Here is a 14,186-nt window from a genome sequence, read left to right on the forward strand (position 1 = left end):
AAATATATCGTTTAGCAGTTCGTGAAGAGTACACACGTAAAACGAGAGGTTAAGTTATCTTAGGCCTCCTGCTGAACGCGGCCCACGAGGAAGAACTAGCAGATAACTATTTACCAAATCCAAAGATCTCAAACAAGACGAAAGGGAAAAAAATCTTTTTGAAAGTGATAAAAGGAAAAAATCCACATTGTTTTTAACTTTCCTGTTTCACACATACAGAAAGTCATCCTAGATTGAAATTAAATTGGGTGGATTCTGGGTCCAAATCATCACCTGTATACCTTGTGGTGGATTGTTGAGACATGTACATGTTACCGAATCATATGTCTAGCAAAATCTACAACACCTGGTTCTTGCACTTGTTCTCATCTCCTAAATTTTCTCCCTAAATTTAATCTCCACTTAACACTTGTTCCCGCATGTTGTTCTCGTCTTCTAAATTTTCTCAATAAATTAAGTCTCTACGCATGATGCCGGGTATCCATGTGATATCATCACATGTTATACCACGCGTCATTTATCTTTTTTGGGAATGCATAGATTATGATTTGGACCTGTTGCCCACCAATTCTATTCCCCAGGTAATAGATTTCCATACAAGACCAAAAACACCATCTTGAAGAAACCACCCAGGTAATAGCCAGTGACCTGCTACCTCTGTTTCTATGCGATGTTCCGGCTCAATGTTCCGACTCTCAATAGATTTATATAAATACAAATAAATCTATACATATATAAACACTGACCCACGAATGTTTTCTAGGTAAGATCGAAACATCTTATGATATGGCATAGTTACCACAGAGAGACAACATGATAACAGGATCCAGAGAGCAAAACTTTAATTCAACAAAGAGTACGTATATAGGTACAAAGACCACGGTTAACATATGGTCAGGTTAAAGATCCAAAAGGTAAAAAAAAAGGGTATTTATGCAAGATACCGGTACACAGTTTCAAAGTAACTAGGCAAGATACCGGTACAGTTTCCTGTCTTTCTTGTCCCTCTCCAGGAACTCACGCTCAATCAGACTCTCAATTCTCTTCTTTATCACGACAGGGTTGGGCATGAAACGAGGCTGCAGCTGCTTGGTCACCTCTGTCACTATGCTGTTGTGATCCAGCACCCTTCTCGCCTTCATGATTCTCACGATGGCCGCTTCAATCTGAGGCTTCCTGTCCTCCTCGACTCTCTGCCGTGTCTCCATCTTCTCCGGCTCAGACTCCTTCTGTGTCACCACCGTGCCAATCTTCACCTTGAACAGCTTGCTGGTGAACTTGTCGTTGACATAGAAACTGTCATCGTCAGAGATGTCCCTGCTCATAGGGTCCTTTCGCAGAACATTCTTGCCCTTCACAAGAGCGAGAGACTGAAGGCAGCGCTTAAGGTCTGCAGCTGGTATCGCCGTAGTCTGCTCAATATCACGGTAGGATAAAACGTCTGCTGAGTTAAACAGCATGAGAACACACATCTGGTAGGTTGACACGTTTAGCTCATGCTTGCTGCCATTCCCAAATACTGCTTTGATGTCGGCAGTACCCATGTTCGTTTGCCATGTCAGTCTCCTGCCATTGTGGGTACCAAGGTAGTAACCCCGAAACATCTCAGACACGCCGAGAATTTCAGGAGGAAGGTTGCAGGTGTTGCAAGGTTGTGTTGGCCAAGACCCAGTGGTGAGTATCTGGACAGATATGGTAGGTGCATCCCCCAAAGGAGTAGCACCACCATAAAATCCTTGTGTGGTATCATGAGAGGTCTTCAAATCATTGAACATGCCTTCCAATTTTGAAGTAAACTGATATCCACATTCGGTCTTGAGTTTCACAAGCATACTCCTCTCAGAATCATCGGATGTAGCCTTCCCAGAAAGAAGACGCTTTGCCAAGTGTTGCTTGTAGTATTTTTCAAACAAATCTTTCTCCTGCAAGTACCTAAACAGCATCATAACTTTATCCAGGACAGTCTCAACATCCTCCTCATTGGCCTCTTTCGTTCCTTTACGCAGTTTGTTGTCAACATACAGCGAGATGAATTCAGGGCATCGGTTGTTTAAGTTGATAAAATACTCAAAGGAAGAATTCAGAGCATTTTGGAAACTCTTGTCGTTGCTAAAGGAAGTAGTAACAATACTGTCGTACTTATCCTTTTCATTTAGAAGCCTCTGGACAAAATCAACAGGATCCTTCAGCCTCTCAGGATCTGTTACCATATTCTTCCCAGTTTCTTTAACATGCGAATTCATCACGGATTTAATTGTTGAGTGGCCATCAGGAACACGTTGAAACAAAATATACATCATGGTCAGGTCTTCATACCTGTCCTCAACAAGCATTTTGACAAGCCCCGAGTTCTCCATAAGAATCAACCTCTGCATGTGGTTTGCGAGCATCTCTTTCACCACAACAGCAGTTATCTTCTCATCAGTTTTGCCATCCATGTACTGTGAAACACGCTCTGCTTCTTCATCAAGCCGCTGCTGAGCCTTCTTAAGGTATTCACCACAAGAACAACACTCTATGAATCTTTGCGACTCACCACTGTAAAAACTAGCTGACGCTTCAAGAAAGGGTTTTTCAAAATCATCCTGATAAACAGAAGAACCTAGATCCATCAACATTTTAGTCGTACTCCTCATCAAGGATCTATTTATCACCTCACCCGTTCTCTCTCTATGTATGATATCAAGAAGTGTGTCAAACAACCTTGCATGAATCTTAGGAGACCGAACAATGGTATCTCTCCAAAGATCCAACCCAAGATCAAATACAGGTGTCTTCTTATTGGTGGGAATAAACACCCTGTCCATGTACATCAGGATATCTCTGACCATCTGCAATGCCTTATTATGATCATACCACTTCCTCTGCAACTCTTCCAAGAACAAACCACCTTGAGCAGCCTCTATAGATGTGCCCATTTCTTGCAGTTGCTCTTTCATGTTCTCTATCAGTTTGTCATAGAGCTTTGGACCATGTTTGTGAAGCACCAGATTATACGCAGTCCTGCCAGAATGTAAGTACACTATTATGTTACGTAAGAAGGCTAGTTGTTTCAAACAAGTAATACTATTCTGTGCCATGAAAGGCTTAGGTCAGCTCAGATACAATGTCATGAAAGTAATACTAATGAAGGTATTCCTGGAAAATAAAATCAGATATAACACATCACTCAAGGGCAAACAGGGTGGTTGGCCTTTGGTTCTCTCTTAAAATTCTATTCATTGTACTGTTCTTAAGAGTATATAAATATATAATGCGAGGCCCATATCTGGAATTACATATATCTGTTGGAGAAACTACGGGCACTTCAGTAATCCAGTTTCGATATGACAGAAGCACTATCTACAGGAATAGTAAAGGCTGATGCTTGTCATTGTAAAATAGAGTTTTCACAAAAGGAAAATAATACTTCCTCCGTTCCATATTATAAGACTTTTGGTTTGCCTAGATTCATTTATGTATCAATGTATATGTTTTGTATATGTGTCTAGATTCATTAGCACACATATGAATCTAGGCAAGGCCAGAAAGTCTTATAATATGGAACAGGGAGAATAATTTTCAACCAAAAAAGCAACAAATATAGAAGAGACTTTCAGAAGTATTTTGAGAAACTGTTTAGCTAACCTTGTTTCAAGGGGACAAGGACTTGTTTATGGATCTCATACAAATGCATAATGCAGAGCATGCTAACTCAACTGAACGAGTTGACCTAGAGGTAGCGAGTATGATTAATTGATAACATGTTAGTTGCTTCTTAGTTCTTCATGAATTAAAGCTTATGTAATCAATGGTACTTTCCTTCTAATAAAAGATGTATTTGCCACTTCCTCAAACACCTCTTACATACATATGTGGCCACCAAAAATGACTGAGAGCCAGAAAGTGGGACAACAGGAATTAGAATCCATTGAGCTTAATTCTATGGAGCAAAGTATAAGGAACCAGGAAGTCCATCAGTAAACTAATTTTGCACCAAGTATTTAATACTTATAAATACCAAGTATTTAGTGACAAAGTTATGTCACTAAACATAATAATGCGTTACTTCTGTGGCGATAAGAAATGTCTATTATTATTAGAGTAATTTTCCAATCCCATATAACAAATCGTGAATCTAGGGGCTGTCCTAAAATTCATAAGTAAGACCTAATAATAATAATAATAATTTCCTCCATATAGCAAATCTTGAATCTAGGAGTTGTACAAAATCCATCAGTAAGACCCTAATAATCAAAAGAAAAATCTCCATATAACAAATCATCATGAGTCTAGAGTGTCCTACAAATCCATTAGTAAGAGCATAATATACTTTTCATGAATCTAGACGCTGTCTTAAAAATCCATCAGTAAGACACTAATAATCAAAAGAATTCTCTATGAATTCCAAAATATTCACACGCCACAATCTCTGCATTGTGCAATCGAACGATTAAACCAAATCATAAAACTAACGAACTCGACATTGCTCCCCGGTTAACCCTCCCCCCCCCCCCCCCCCACACCCCGATGAAAAAATTTCGAGCATAGATAGGAAGGGGATGACGCGAACCTGTAGAGCTCCTCGAAGGAGAGGCCGCTGGCGTTGTGGTTGTAGATCTCGCGGATGGCGTCGTTCAGCTTCCTCCACCCCTTCTCGAAGAACTTGGGGTCCGTCTCCACCCGGTGCCTGAACGGCTCGACCCTCGCCGACCGCTTCTTCTGCGAATTCATCTCTTCCTCCGCCTCCGCCGCACGGGCGCGGGTGCTCCGGCGAGGCCGCCCTACCGCGGATTCAGGCGAGGCTAGGGTTTCGTCTCGCGGGAGATTGGGGCAAGCGAGAGGAGAGAGAGAAGGTGTTTCTCGACGATTTTATGAAATTCGTTTCGTTTTTTTTTTATTGTTGTTAAGAGAGGGGAGAGAGCTTAGGGTGGACGGTAGAGAATCAGCTTGGCTTTTTTGGGGACGCTTGTGGGATTCTCCTTCCAAATTCTAGATGAGTTTCATTGTTTAATTTGAATTTTATACTAAAACTGCATAGAGATCTTTGCATTGAAAAAATCCAGACATGTATCGTAAGTAATATGAAGTTCTTTTTTACATTTTTTTAATTTGAAGGAATGATGTAAGAGATCGGTGAGTATATGTTGCCCCTAAGTATTAATGATCATTAATTATAGAAACATACCAAAATTTAACCTACCGATATTGCTACAAGATATCAATATCTATGTAATTTGCATGAGAACATGGCAACCATTATTTTGTTGTTTCTCGTCCAACTAAGGAGAGAAACCATGTTGAAATAAAAATTTTACCCCTTGGACTTGGTTTGGTTCATTTTAGTTTTGAGCGAACCGCCTCTCCCTTGATCCCCTCTAAAATCCCAAGTACGTTAAAAAATAATTTCAAATTATGCATTGAAATTTAAAATTACACATCATGCAAATTTTTAAATTACATATTATAAAAAGTTTCCAAATTTTAACTTACACAATCCGCACAATTTTGAAATTTTCAAAATATATGTTATGTTCTTGTGTAATTTGAAAGTGACCAAATTTTGCAAATTTGGAAATTTTGCATAAGTGTAATTTGAAATTTGGAAAAAAAATGCATAAGATCCTTTTTCTCACGATACTTGGGATTTGGGAAGAGATGTTTTGAAAAATCATCGTTGCACGCATGATTCTATCCCCACCTGAGAAGGAAATAATAAAATAATGGTTACGGTGTTCTATAGAAAATCACAAGTTTTTGGAGATGTCTTCCAACCATGATATATTTTTTCAATGTCCACCGGCAAATTATGTAAACTTTAAGTGCCACGTAGCAAATTTTGCAAATGAGAGGAAAATAATTCAATGTCGATATGAACAAAATATTGACAACCCCATATCTAAAAAATTCATACATATACAACCTCATCATTTCGTTTATTTCGTTTATGCTTATGCTTTAAGACCAAATTTAAATTTTCAACCTTAAATTTGGAGGTGATTTTTGGGTTTTTATTACAATTTATTTTTCAGTCTTTGTTTTTAGATCACTTAAAACACATATATAAAAGTTTTATTCATAAATTATTTTTGTACCTATAGATATTTGTTTTGCTTTTTTCATCAAAATGCCTGGCAGTAACCACCATAATCTTTGTTATAATTGTTACTTAATCTAGTTTCTATCTGTTGTTTGTAGCTTAAATTGGTCATGGTCAGTAGGTATAAGAACTTTGTAGATAGATGTATTGCATCTGGACAACTTAGAGAGTTGATCAAGTTTATGCATTAACTTTACAAGATGATGTATTTTAATACAACATCTTAAAATTTAAACGTGTTGACATGACAAATTAGAGAGGTAAGTGTGTCATGTGTATTTTTTTCCACGCTCAACAATTTCTCACGCCTCAAACATCTTTAAAAAAAAAAGACACATCAAACACGTGCAACAATTACTCAGGCCTCAATTTAGGAATATAAATTTTATATATATATATGTTCTTCTCGATCTAAAACTAAGGCTAAAAAATAAACAACGATAAAAAATCCAAACTCATCTAAATTTAAGTTTAATAATTTAAATCCTACTTATAAGCCTGAGTAGAAGGGAAATGAATTATATTTTATGACAATTTTATGCCCAGGGGGCAGCGTTAGTTTGGCAAAAATTATGGCATTAAAAATGGTGGGCAGGTTTTTGTCAGTCCCAGCCTCCCAGGAAACGGGACCCGGTGACGATTATGGTGGAGACCGACTGACGAGGGAAGAGGAAGACGCACGCGTCGCCACACGCGTACATCACCCCGACCTTCCCTTCCCTTCCTTTCCCTTCCCCAACTCCGCTACAATGGCCGCCACCAAGCCCCCGAGCTGCTCCACCCGCCTCAGATCTCCGGCCTCCACCGCCGCCGCCTGCTTCCTCCCGGCCGCCGCCCTCTTCCTCCTCGTCCTCCTCCGCCGCCCTCCCATGGGCTCCTTCCCTCCCGCTGTCCCAGGTAAGTAATCTCAATCACCTCACCTCCATTCCCAATTCTTCTTCTTCTTCTTCTCCCGGTTGATTGTCACGCTCCTCTCACAAAAGTTCGTTCTTTTGTCCGCGTGGTGTGTGTCTTCTTGATCTCCGAGCTCTTCGGATTTTCTTTCGCCTGATGCTGTTGTGGTGGCCTTTTTTTTTTTTGTTGGTTTCAGGTGGCTCCGTGTCGTCCCGGCGCGCGGAGCTGTACGGCAGGATGGCGCGGGACCTCGACGAGCGCGGCGCGGCGTTCTTGGAGGGCGGGGAGACGTCGCAGTCGCTCACGCTGTCGGAGCTCTTCGACACCAGGGAGGACGGCGCCGTCGTGCCCAGGCTCAAGGTGCGCGCCCTACTTCTTCGTCTTCTTCCTCCTCTCCTCTGCCCTGCTCTCTCCCTGGTAGTGATGAGAATGTGGCATCTTTCCCGTCAGGTCGCCAACCCGCCGGTGCGCGCGAATGTGCTGTACCTGGATCCCGAGTTTGCTGCTGTGATATCGTAAGCGTTTCAGCTTTTGTCCAAGCCTGAATTACGTGGGTTATTGCTGGAATTAATTTGATGGCGATGTTGGTATTTTGTTATACTTGCAGGAAAGCTGTGAAGGAAGTGTTCCTTCCTTATTTTAATCAAGGTGAGGTTTTGCGTACCAACCCTGCAATGTAATATTATCGAACTACATCCAGTGATTGCAGTTGTTGTAAACCTTCAGTTAAAATCTCTGTTAAAATTTTTTATGTGTCTAAATAATAACCCAGTTCAATTGCTTGGTTAATCTTTTGAACCTGAAACTGCTTCTGCCGACGAACTTGACCATTGCTTTTGCTTCATTTATTTTTAACCTGAAGTTGTAGTCTTGCTGAATTGTCAGCTTCTTAGTAGATAAACTGATGATGTATTTGCTATGTGAAGCATGAGTTTACTGAATTGTCTGCTTTTTGTCAGCCTGAAGTTGTACTCTTGCTGAATTTTCCTCCTTTTAGTAGATAGCGTGAAGATGCATTTGTGATTTGAAGTGTGATTTTGCTGAATTGTTTATTTTTTTGTGTTTCTTAACACCTGAAACTGTCCTTGGTTTATCACAGTGAACTTTTACACTGATTAATTGATCTCTTTGTCAGCTATCTGGTTCCAAAATACAAGCATCTATCACTTCAGTATGTTTCATACCTCCCATCACCTCGAGCCCATTGTAGCAACCGTAGAACAGGTAAAAGCATCCCCTGGCTGACTATGGTTCCTGTGAAAATTCAACACAAGTTTTACTGATGTATCTATGCATAATACTGTTGAGATTGAAGCTGAAGTGGGTGCTGTAAAAAGAGTTAGTGAGGCTGTTTGCCCCCTTAGAATTGTCCTGGATCGAGTGGTTTTGACATCAACTGGAGTGCTTCTTGGCCTGTGGCAGGTGAAACACCCTATTCTATCAAGTCGATTCATGTACATCTACCTTTCTCGTGTATTATAATTTTAGCGTGTCATCTTGTAGTCTGCAGAGTTTCAGACTAAACTGGTTTTGTTTTTCGTTTTGCTGTTTTTAGGTTGAATCTGGTACTGATCCTGCAGACATCCGTTCAAGATTGAGAGAGGCTCTACCTCATGCACCTCAAAAGCAGCTGGTAAGAACAACTCAGATAAATTATTTGAAGTTTCACATGAGGTCCATCCTCAATATATAATAACACCAAGCAAGAACTAAATTTAGTGTTTATAACCTTCAGATAAATTTAGTGGTCATAGTCTTGACTGTTGAAATAAATTTAGTGTTCATAGTGTTCAGACTTCAGGAGTTTACTTACCTTAGGGCAGAATTATGGATTACTGATTTCTGTTGACCTATACTACACATTTTGTGAATTTGTTACTAAGGTGTTCTGTTTCACTTTTGACAGTATGACCCTGTTCTGCTTCACACCTCTTTGGCACGTATTCTGGGACATCCAAAGCTCCCACAAGAGGTAGCCTGCATAGAAATCAAATTCACATTTGTTATTTCTGTATTAATTTCCCTTTTAGACACTAGAAATTTGCCTTTTCTTTTCATTTGAACTGTTTCCTATCTATCTTGCACTAGAGTACAAGACAGTCATAAAAAAGGGATATAATACCTTTGCTGCCTTTGCAGTACTGTATCTTTCTTCTCTGATGGTTCTCATCTCACTATGTTTTGACATTGTAACTTAATTGGTCATCAAGCACTCAACAGTACCTTTTTTTTAACTGAGACAAATGGCTGACCATATGCCAAAGCAAGGCATAAGCCCTTGTTGTTTGAACTTAAGCAAGATTTACACATATTGTATACATGTTGCATTTAGCATTGTTCGGTTATCTGGTGCATTCTATTTGTTGTTTGTTGATTCTTTATTCTGTCTCATGTGACGTTGCTTAGTGTGTCTTTGGTTCTCTGTTATAGGGAAGTGCACAGTCTCTTGATCGTGTCAAGTTCTTCCATGACCTGGTTGCACAAGTTAATCGGAAGATTCGTGGCTTCAAGGTAGAGTTACTGTTTGTTTACCAAGAACTGTTTTTGCAACTACCTTCATACATGAATTCAGTATATATCTCGCTTCTATTCAGGCGACAGTATCAGAGCTATGGTTTGTGGAAGAGTATGATGTCCTTGCACTGGCATTGAATGGAAAGATGAAGGTACGAAGGCTCCAATTCGGTTGCAATGAAGGTCTAGGCAATGGAAAAATATAGAGAATGACCAACAGGAACAAAGCCATACTTGGAGCCCCAAAACTCCAAAATATAATGATGTTTGAATGCCTCACCTAAATCATCATCCACGCCATCATTTGATCTGCCGAGCTATGACAAATGCATTGGGAGACTGGTAAAGCGACGACAGATTTGCAACATATTCTTGTGCAGAAAATCATATGCAGTGATATGTATGTAGTTTTTTTCGCTGTGAAAAGCTGCCGCACTGTTTGTACCATTGATGTTCCATAATTTTCTGTACCTGCTTATGCTTCATTTCTGGCATACAGAGAGTGTATTAATAGTACCAAAAGAATGATGAACCTTTCAGAGGAAGAAAGAGGCTACAATATGCAGTGCAGTCTCTTTGGCTATCTTCTGTACATCTAAATTACTTTCTAATGGTGCCAATTCTTATGGTTAATTTTACACTTATAGCACCTAAACTATCCCAACCCTCTTTTCTAGCCATCTACTACATCCATACCCATCCATACCAAAATAAGGTCGTTTTGAGCCATTTTAGTTGTTCCAAAATAAGTTCATTTTAGAGTAATTATTGTATTGGAGTTCTTGAAATCAAAGAAAAAAAATATATTGCGAATAAATAAATGAGGGGATAGTTGTATTTTGATAAAATTGAGAATATTATAGGCTTTTAGCTTTTGTATTGATAGTCATGCGATGAGGGAAAATAAAGTTAATCCCTATTTAGTTCAAAAACTTTTTTTTTCAAAAACATCACATTAAATCTTTAAACACCTAAATAAAGCATTAAATATACATGAATATTAAAAATAATTACACAGTTATAGCGGATATAGGGGAAATCGTAAGACGAATCTTTTGAGTCTAATTCAATATGTGATAATGACGGATTAATTAGACTCAAAAAATTCATCTCGCGGTTTTCAGACGGAATCTAAAATTTATTTTGTAATTAGACTACGTTTAATAGTTTAAATATGTGATCTGTACGTGTTGATGTGATGTTTTTGTAAAATAGTTTTACAAACTGATCACACAGTCTTATTTTGCGACAGAGGAAATAATTTCTCGTCTAGTGAATATATGGTATATGTGGATATAAAAAGAGTGGTTCAAAATACAACCTGTGGCAGTAAAAGTTGATTTAAACTACAATCTACTCTGTCATAAGTCAGGATTGATATCATTGATACCGGTCCTAATTGGGGTGGGCTCCTTGTGTAAAGACATAGGTACATTGGGTAGTATGTTATTTGCATAAACATGGACATAAAAAACTAGGGGCTTTTCTGCAAAAAAATGATAGATTGCTGCCGAAGTGTCAATGGTAGGGATCATATACATGGTGTTCTTTGCACCATTTAAAACTTTTTTCTGCACCATTTTTTCAAATTTTCCGAGCCGTGATGTTCCTGTGCTCTCCATTGTGGAACTCCCTTTGCCGAAACATTTCTCGTTGATGCTCTTCATTTGTGCAATAATGGAAAGAAGTTCTCTTTAGGGTAAATAATAGAGAAAAATGGAATAAGATTCACATTTCGTATTCCATTTTGAAACCCCCGGCAAGAATCGAAATCGATTCTAACGACTAATGACAATGATCCAAACACTATGAAAACTTGCTTCACGTAAGGAAAACTTCTTTTCACAGGGTCAAAACTCAAAAGTGTTAAAAAAAAACCTTTCATCCACTCGGTAGATGTGAAAATGTTGAAAATGGAAAGGATTGACAACATAGATAAGATTAATTGAAATATTATTTCGTCCCAATTTGGTATGGTGTTATAAGCACGATCATCATGGACTAACGACAATGGTTTAAACAACAAAAACCATAAATATTCAAGCCTATTTGGCATTACAACATAATTCCATCGTAACATATTAAAGGCGATAACTAAAACACCAAGAAGAATTTGTTTCCGGCCAACTCGGTATTACACTACGGTGTTCTTCGCTGTCCTTTTCCTAGCGCAAACTTAGTATTACACTATAAGTATACTCTCATTCACTAAAGGACAATAATAAAAAACTAACTCTCGACCCCACCTAATAAAGACATAGTTTAACCGCTACGAATAACTTGTTTCATGCACCATGAAGATTTGTTTTCGACCAATTCGATATTACACTATGGTGTTCTTCGCTGTCTTTTTAGCATAAACTTAGCGTTACAATACGGACTAGATTCTCATTAACTAAAGGATAATAATAAAGATTACCTCTCGATCCCATTAGACAAAGTTTAACCGCTACGAACAACTTGTTTTCGCGCCAACTTTGCATCACACTAGAGTCCTATGAAATTAATCTGTGGAATCGAACACCAAAGAGGCATCAGTAGCAGCAGACCGGGCACCGGATGAGGCCGTTCTCGTTGCAGTCGGGGCAACGCCGGAACACGCCGGCGACGGCGAGGCTCCCCTCGTCGCCGGCGAATATCTTGCAGCTCCCGTGGCACGCCTCGCAGAGCAGGAACCGCGCGTCGCCGCACGCGGCGCACGGCGCGCCGGCGGCGGCCCTGGCCTGCTCGCACCCGGCCAGCGCGCGGGCGAGCTCGCCGGCCTCGTGGAGCGCGCGCACGTCGTCGGCGCCGCCGAGGTCGTGGCGGCCGTCGACGAACACGCGCGGGAGCGGCGGGCCGCCGCCGCCGCCGCCGAGGAGGTCGCCGAGCTCCGCCCTGAAGGCGGCGTGCATGGACACGTCGCGCTCGTCGACGCGCACGCGGTGGCAGCGCAGGATGGCGCGCACGGCGCGGCCGTCCTCGAACGTCCGGCGGACGCCGCGGAGGCTGGTGAAGTACACCACCACGGTCTTTGCGCGCGCCGGATGACGCCGCCGCGGCGGCGGCGCGACGTCGTGGTCGTGGTCGTCGTCCTCGACGCCGACGAGGGCCTCTTCCTTGGCCGCCTCCGCCTTCTTCTTCTCTATCTTCTCGTGGAACTCGTCGACGCGCGCCCGAACGAAGCCTGTCACCTCCGGGATGTCGCGAGCAGCCGGGGTGCCCATGTCTTCGAACGCCTCCTCGCTCGCCTCCGGGAAGAGAACCGCCGGGTGCGACGGCGAAGGCTGCACCACGATGTACCGGAGGCCGGACATGATTGACTGGTCAAAGCCAGCCAAATCCTGCACCACTACCTCCGGCGTAGGAGGCGGCGGCGGAGAGGACGCATCAAAAGACACCCGCCGTTGCGCCGTGCCCGACGAAGGCGGCGCGGCGTCCTCGACGGCGGCCATGAGCCCACGCTTTCCGCCCGCCGGTGCACTACCACTCCTCACCTCCACAGCTGCCTCTCCTCGCGGGGCAGGGACCTGGAGCGCGCCGTCGAAGTCGACGGAGACACGAGCGCCCTGCGTCGGCGGCGCTTCCAACGGCAGGCTCGTCGACGTCGACCACGCGTGCACGGCGTCGTGCCGGCCGCGGCAGAAGGCGAGGGCGCTCAGCGCCGAGGCGGCGGTGGTGCGCGGCCGCCGCCTCTCCGCCGCGCCCTCGCGCGCGTCCCTCGAGCTCGCGCAACCCATCGCCGGCCGGAGTCGGAGAAGGTGCACGTGCGCACGCGCCTGCCACGTGCGCACGGTACATATAGAGCCTTTGGAAGCCAATGGATGTGGAGCGCCTACTACTAGGTGTTTAATTTCTTTCTTAATTAAAAATGGAATTAATTAAATCAAATATAGAAAATGACCTGGTGAATATTATGGTGATGAGTGCGAATTAGTTCATGTTTAATTGCTCAATTATTCACTGGCCATTACATTATGAATAGTACTAGTGTATATCTAACCATGATAGGATACGGTCTAGGGATCCAGGACGGATTAGTCCAGAAATCGAGTGGAGGCAACTTATTAGGATGGTTGGTGTACTGATTTTTTTTTATTTAATTATACCTTACTAATACACTAAGTATTAAATTTGAGTGGTGTCCTGGAACTCCACTCATTATACCGTGGATCTGCCCTGTAAGGGATGACGTGGAAATTGATGAGAAAATAATTTATCATCATTTTCTGCTAGACACGACACAACACCAAGCTAGCCCGAAGAGTTTGATGCGCGAACGTGCGTGAAGTATTATTTTCTCATTATAATACTTTTTTAAAGTTATGACTAGATTTATCTGATGATCAATGTATATTAGTTATATATATATATATATTATATATATATATAGATTTATTAGTATGTACACAATTATAAAAAAAAATAAATTATCAAACAGAGGTAGTAAAATACAATAAAAATACAAAAACAGAAGTGGTTAGTGCTATAGGCTGGCGCATGGGCATGATTTGGTTCAAGTTTAATTGCTCGGTTACACGGTGGCCTTTAAGAACAACGTGAAGAAATTAATTTATGATTAAATGATGTGAGTTGTTTGGGAGGAGCCGAGGAGGGAAGAACTAATGTGAAATGCTGGGGGGTTTTTGCATGAGAAAATAAAATCTAACATGTTAGCAAGTTAGGTTTACCTTGTCCCAAAATAAGTTTATTTTTTTAA

General features: G+C 41.6%; 3 protein-coding genes across 3 annotated transcripts; 1 reads left to right on the forward strand and 2 right to left on the reverse strand.

Annotated features, from left to right (window-relative positions):
* Positions 1-680: 680 nt before the first annotated feature.
* Positions 681-4,872, reverse strand: LOC102704436 (cullin-3A-like). The gene is made up of 2 exons (XM_006659110.3): positions 4,553-4,872; positions 681-3,003 (listed from the first exon to the last, which is right to left on the reverse strand). Exons 1-2 carry the CDS (start codon positions 4,711-4,713, stop codon positions 966-968), a joined length of 2,199 nt encoding a protein of 732 aa, XP_006659173.1. The 5' UTR covers positions 4,714-4,872; the 3' UTR covers positions 681-965.
* A 1,889-nt stretch (positions 4,873-6,761) lies between these two features.
* LOC102704722 lies at positions 6,762-10,090 on the forward strand. Its single transcript, XM_006659111.3, has 10 exons — positions 6,762-6,976; positions 7,170-7,333; positions 7,424-7,488; positions 7,581-7,621; positions 8,109-8,197; positions 8,282-8,395; positions 8,529-8,606; positions 8,880-8,945; positions 9,404-9,484; positions 9,568-10,090. The coding sequence occupies exons 1-10, from the start codon at positions 6,829-6,831 to the stop codon at positions 9,691-9,693; spliced, it is 972 nt and encodes a 323-aa protein (XP_006659174.1). The 5' UTR covers positions 6,762-6,828; the 3' UTR covers positions 9,694-10,090.
* Positions 10,091-12,021: 1,931 nt separating this feature from the next.
* Positions 12,022-13,146, reverse strand: LOC121055139 (uncharacterized protein At3g28850-like; the record flags this gene model as incomplete). Its single annotated transcript, XM_040526724.1, has 1 exon — positions 12,022-13,146. A coding segment is annotated over one exon (1,125 nt), but the record flags the coding sequence as incomplete, so codon positions are not given.
* Positions 13,147-14,186: the final 1,040 nt, after the last annotated feature.

Source organism: Oryza brachyantha, chromosome 8, assembly GCF_000231095.2.
Source record: "Oryza brachyantha chromosome 8, ObraRS2, whole genome shotgun sequence".
In the NCBI taxonomy this organism is placed as follows: Eukaryota; Viridiplantae; Streptophyta; class Magnoliopsida; order Poales; family Poaceae; genus Oryza; species Oryza brachyantha.